The sequence below is a fragment of the Sparus aurata genome, chromosome 2, assembly GCF_900880675.1.
Source record: "Sparus aurata chromosome 2, fSpaAur1.1, whole genome shotgun sequence".
NCBI lineage: Eukaryota > Metazoa > Chordata > Actinopteri > Spariformes > Sparidae > Sparus > Sparus aurata.
Window position 1 is genome coordinate 22278093 of NC_044188.1, and position 6436 is coordinate 22284528.

General features: G+C 42.0%; 1 protein-coding gene across 5 annotated transcripts in view; it reads right to left on the reverse strand.

The window, feature by feature from the left end:
- The window catches only part of LOC115594342 (WD repeat-containing protein 49), a 36197-nt gene that overhangs the window by 20781 nt on the left and 8980 nt on the right, over positions 1-6436 (reverse strand). For all 5 annotated transcript variants that reach the window (XM_030438381.1, XM_030438371.1, XM_030438362.1 and 2 more), the window contains 3 exons: positions 2244-2411; positions 1226-1374; positions 384-617 (listed from right to left, as the gene is read on the reverse strand). In XM_030438381.1, coding sequence (XP_030294241.1) covers positions 384-617; positions 1226-1374; positions 2244-2411 — 551 coding nt within the window. The remainder of the gene's footprint in view (positions 1-383; positions 618-1225; positions 1375-2243; positions 2412-6436) is intronic.

The following is a 6436-nucleotide window of genomic DNA, read 5'->3' on the forward strand; positions in this document are numbered from 1 at the left end:
CTAAAGTCATGTGGTCAAAGTCTCAAGCAAATCCCAAGTCCTTTTTTCTTGGGCTAGTCAAGTCAAATCTCAAGTTGTTTATTTTCTGTCATGTCGAGTTGCAAACCATCCAAACAGTGTGATAGGATTGAAAGCACCAGAGAAGCTACTAAATCGACTTTAAGTTGAGATTTTGTCAACCACTGCTTTCAAGGCCAAGCACTAACTTTTCTGCTCCGTTAATATATTTACCACAGAAGAAGTAGTCCAAATTACATATCCACTTAACAACGTCTATACTTTCTGCCTATATCTGTGTTAATGTGGAATGTCTGTGGCAAAAGATAAGCCAACAGTAAAAAAAGACTCTCAGTAAGTCTCAGGGAGCCATTTCCTCCACGTACCTGTCTGAACAGACTATTATACAACACACAGGTAACAGGGTGTTCATGGCTGCTGGTCCTCTTCTCCTCCTTCACCGTCTCCAGCAGGAGGAGGAGACTGTTGAAGGAGAGCAGGAGGAGTTGCTGTTCTTCGTGGAGGAAGAGAAGGGTGTGTGTGTCCTCTTGTGTGTTTGGGAAGACACCAGCCAGACGGTGGACACACAGCTGACTCGATACATCCCACAGACACAGGACCTGTGAAGTTTGTGTGAGTTCAGAAGCTATATGAACGACCACATGCATAGAAATTACTTCTTTGATAAGACATCATCACAATTAACGAACAAATACAATCACTGACAAGAGGAATGGTCAGGCTCTGCACAAAGTTAGTGCCACTTGAGACTTGTGATGTCGCTTTACGGCACAAACCAGGACAACGTTCCACAAACTCTTCCAGAGGAGGCTGAGGTAAAGCTTTCAGAGTGTCTTGCAATGGCAGATGGTGTTTGAGCAGAAGCCAGATGGAACATAAATCACTTCTAAAATATTCATTATCTTCGGAGAAGCCAAAGACAAGGCAAACATGCATAGAGCTACAGCGGAGAGAGGAAAAGCAGCACAGGCGGCAACATCCTCTTTGCATCAGAAAGAAGGAGGGTTTAAAGGAAATGAGAAACGCCAGCTCTTATAACGGCAGCAGTGTGAAACAGGCTACCAATCATCTGCACCACCACCGCCTTCCCCTGCAGTAATTATACCAAGGTATAACAATTAATTTTACAATGATAGGGCTCTTTATCATTACATTATCTTTTCTAGCAGAGCACTGCAAACACACACACGCACACACAGACTGCTACCTTATCTTTGGAGTAGCTGAGCAGTTGCTGCTTGGTCTGCATGAAGCGAACTGCGGTGACAGGGCTCGTGTGCCCACTGAGCGCACAAACTGGCTTTGAGGTCACATAAGGGTTCCACAGCAAGACCTGATGATCCACACCCGCAGTAGCTGCAACCAATCAGAATGTCCCTGATTATCAGAGGCTCTAACTACACACACAAACCAATTCAACTCAGAGACATTTAACACTGTCAAATCTGACAATGTGACCTTACTTTTTCTAATTTCAAGTGGTTAAAACTTTTTAGCTCTAACAACTTAAATTTGGTTTCTTAGCCTACTTTACTTGTTAGGAGGTAATCTGTTTTCTGATTTTTGTAAGTAAAGCACACAACACTACAATTGTCAGTGTAGTTAATTATCATTCAGCATTTGGTTTAGGCTGTAAAAAAGACAGTTGGACCAACTTAAAACAAATAATTAATAACACAGAAATTATTTCATTTTTTAAAAATCAATTTTAAAGCAAGTGTGTTAACCTAACTTTTTCATATGTTTTCAAGTTTTCCCTTTTTAGATTATTTTCAACCATGCCAACCAGTAACCAAGACTGACATTATGGCTCTCTAACCTCAATATGTTCAGTAATTTCCCTCGTGCAGGCTGCCAGCTGGTCCCATGTTATGCTCATTTTCATTTTATTTTGGATGTCTACTAGAAAATATTCCCTTAAATCATGCTTAAATACTTTAAAAGACATACTATTTTCCTTATACTGTCCATTGCTGCAGCACCTCTATTCACCCTCTGTCTGAAAGCTCAGTTCTGGTGTTTTAGTGTCTCTGCAAAGCTCTGCACAAAGATCCACTGTAAAGATGGAAAACCATGCGTAGAAGTGTATTTATGAATATATTGTTAATTAAATGTTAATGAGGTAAGTGTCGCATTTATCATGATATTGACTTTAGGTGATATTCCACAGCCCCAAGGTGTCACATGTTGTACAGATTGGCCTTTGTGCACACACTGGTCCCCACCTATAAGATTGAGTCCCTGGTGGTGGTCCATGTCCCACACACCCCTCTTTGTTAAGAAAGAAGTGATTCGCAGACTCCTGCTTTCCTTTTCCCTCCAGCCGATCACCATGCTGCTCTGCGGTCTGGTGCTGCACGACACAAAGGCTTCCAGCAGGCCCAGGTAATGTACTGCAGCAGGAATGAGATAGAAAGTGAAAGTAAATTAGGTGTGACAGATACTGTAATTAGCTTTACTACATCTAGACAAGAGTGAGTAACACAGAGGAAGAAAAAGCCTGCTCATGGTTTAAAGCAAACAAAGAGACAATTGGGACACTAAAAACACGTTTTGTCTCTTTATCTCTTTATCACTTTTTGTGTGTGTGTGTGTGTGTGTGTGTGTGTGTGTGTGTGTGTGTGTGTGTGTGTGTGTCTGTAGTTCCTGTTTAATCTGCTGTATAATTTTAAATTGCTTTGCTGGTTTCATGTAGACCTGCAACTGATTCACACAAACGACCAATTTCTACTAAAATGATGCTATAACGGGGGTTGTTTCTGTGCTATGAACTAAAATCAATGGATAAAGTAGTGGAATTAACACTGTTGAATACCTTGACAAATCTGGCAGCCATAATGTGTAAAGGACTTAATAAAGGCTTTAATTTGTCAAGTCTGTCCTTTAAAGTACACAATGAAAGGCTGGTGAAAAGACTCAAGGCAGAGGGGTTGCAGTGTAGAGAAGGGTCACCTGTGACATGACCAGTCTGAAATTAAAAGGAATGTGTGACCGGGGAGAGTCTCAGAATAACGGAAACCAATGAACGTTATTCACTGAAATGTTTGTCCACCGATTTGATCTTAGCAGTCCACTTTCTGTGCAAACTAATTTTGAGAGGAGAAATAAGAAAACAATCATAAATGATAGTCACCGGCTTCGTAGCAGAACCTCTGTGTGGAGCAATAATGCTGCTGAAGTTACCAGCAGAGAGAACAAATTAGTTTCAACTCCAACAAATCCAATGTAAAACAACATTGCAACATGTTTTGATGATGACACACTGTTTCTTTAATTCCATTTTTTCAAATGCGATATTTCATCCTGCTGACTTTTCAGTTCTCACTACCAGAACGCTGAAGGACGTCCACTTTCTGAAAACGGCTCTGCCAAATGTGCATTGACCGCAACCCTGCTGTATGGTAAACCAACCAATTTACAGGCGCTCAGCACAGCATAGAATTAGGCTGGTTTGATTTGCTCACTGGTATTACAGAAAAAGTAATGGATCTTGCATCACCATCTATCTCAATTAACACTTTGATTGAGAACAGCTAAATTGGATGCCACACGTCTCTATTAGAGGCCGCTCAGCTTTCAAAATACTGCACAAATAAGTGCGGGTTGCGAGATGGCATGTGACAGTCGCAGGTCAAAGATCGGCTGCATGTCTGGGGCAAATAATTACATCTGATTACATTTCATACGCCGCGTCTTCCCTCCGTCCTGGCAATTAAAAGATCAGTGGAATTTTCAGACAGCGTCGCATGACTCATCATTGATTAATGAGGCCTTTCTCTCTTTCACTGACACACACAAATCGTAAATCAAACTATTTGTGATGCAGACCCAGATACATAACATCTGCTTTAGCTGGCGATGTCACGCTCATTGCTGTGAGTTTAGAATTTGAAAAAGGGAACAGCAGGAGTCACTTTATATCGACATCAAAGCAAGCCTCTTTTGTTCTGCAACAAATCGCTGCACATTTTTGGGGAGATTTTTTACCAACACTGCTGACGTTCATCCTTAATGTTCACTTTCATTTTCTTTGATCGCAACATTATGCAGATATGTAAATGCTTTTTCTCTCTCTCTCTCTCTCTTTCTCTCACTCTCTCTCTCGCGGATGCACACCTCTCTAGAGCTCTCCTTCCTTGTCCTTACGGGTCTGTGTCCATCCCAATTTCCTCCTAATTTCCTCTCAATTTCCCTCTCTGTTCCACCATGCTTCCACCCGCCCCCCGTCTCCCCCTCCTTCCCTTCCTCCCTCCCTTCCTCCCTCCCTTCCTCCCTCCCTCCCTCCTCTCTCTGGTGGCCCGTGAGCCCGAAGGTTTGGAGGTCTGGATAACCAGCCGTGTCTAATGGTACACAGCCCACTCATACTGCAGGGTGGGCAACTTCAAAAGAACAGCAGCTGCACCCCAGAGGTATGCAAACACACATATACAGTCTCACAAGCTCCCTCCTTTCCTTTCTCTCAAAACACCATACACACACACACACACACACACACACACACATATACACATTTACACAGACAGCGAACCTTGATATGCGCCCTCTCTTGTTGTTTCGCACACACGCGCATACACACAGCCTGTAAAATTTCAATTATCCAGTGCTTTTAATGCTTTGGCATTGTCTCCTCTGTTTCTCTCTTTTTTGTTTTCCCTTTGTTTTCCCATTTGTTGTGCTTATTTATGTGTTCTTTCTTCATGCATGGTTTTTTTTTCCCCTTTTATCGGAATCTCCCCTTTCAGCCAAGCAAGTCTCAGAGCGCTTGCCTCCGCTGAATCATTATCAAACAGCTCCAATGGGTCTTCAGAGGGGCTCTGCGCGAATGATGCAATCGAGATACAACAAAGCGACCTCTTTGTTACCCGCGCTGAGCTGAAGTGACGAGTCTCAAGAGGCCAGACCTTGAGCTTGTGACTTTATGGCAATATAAAAAAAAAAAGTCTACCTTTGCAAGACTATCAAGTGGATGACTCAGGACTTGATGCATGTGCGTCAGTGTGTGTGTGTGTGCATCAGTGGCATACCAAAGCATTTCCACGATGTTGCATAAGTTGTTATAGTGATAAAAAGGGGTGAACAAGCGAGCACAGAGAATGGCCCTCACCCCGAGTGTCAAGGTGAAACTGTAATTGAGAGTCAGGTATCTCCGACAGCCTGTTCTTTGTTTTCTTCTTCTCTGTCATCTGAGCCACTGATTTTCTATCCTTGTTTTCATTATGTCGATCTAATAAACTCATGTCTACTATTTTTGACCTTAATCATTGACCCTATTCACATGGAGGCCATTTTCTTTTGATGTCATGCTCATGGTGGGGGACTTGAATGATGGGATGATGTTGTGCTGCTGTGATGCAGGTTGCAGGTCGCATAAACGTAGGGAAGCTGACAAATTGTTTCATTTCATCACTTACTGGTTCAGTAGAAACTGAAAGGTTATTAGATTGAAAATCCGGAGGGGAGTTGGGCCATATTTTGAGGTAAAGCAACAAATTTCATAACTTGTTAGCTAACGTTGGCATTCAATAATTTTCTAGCTACCATTACCATTTGATTGCATTTGGTGGGTTTCAGTTCCAGGTTTAAAGAAGTGTGTCCAAGATAGGGGTTAATATTTTGGAGCTTACATACGCTTTTCCTATTATATCGTGTAACATTATCAAACTACTATCATGTTAGCTAGGATGCGGTTGAATGCTCATGTTAGCTAATGGGTTATGAGCGAAATGATAGCAATTTGTCAGCTTCTCTATGTTTAAACTGCTTGAAATCAGGAAGACAGCAGAACCACAGTTGAGCTCTCCACTCTGAGTGTAATGTCAGAAGAAAAAGGCTGCAGCGCGACTATAGTCGATAGGTGATGATTTTGGTCATGTGTGGAATGAACAGTTCCCACTCAATGTTTAGGCCTAGTACACAAGTGTTTTTGGTTACAGGGTTTTAAAACAAACATGATCTCCCTCCAGACGAAGAATTAATCATGTTCTGTATTAAGGGACCCAAAAATATTACCATACACTGGGCATGCTGTGCAGGTCGCTCTCCGACAAGGAGGCACGATTAATCATCTGCTCTCCAAACAATCTCGTCAAGTCAAAGAGCAAACAGTTTCCTTCAGTGTGACTCCACAGACTGTTGTTCTCTGTGTTGTCTTGCTTGCTAGTTTGATAAAAGCATAATCGATTTTGTTCAGCAGTGGCATGGATGCGATAGACATCAGCGTTCTGTGTTGCAGTGCAAGTGACACAAAAGACAGTTTGATATTCTGATATTAGGGTTCGGACTGAGACGGTGTAGAAATACAATATAAATTGTATCTCAAACCTCATCCAAATGTGGTTTCGATCGATTTGCAAAAATCCCATTTCATGTTTTTTTTCAGCTTTCCAGACTTCCTGAACTCAATTTGGATACAATCTGG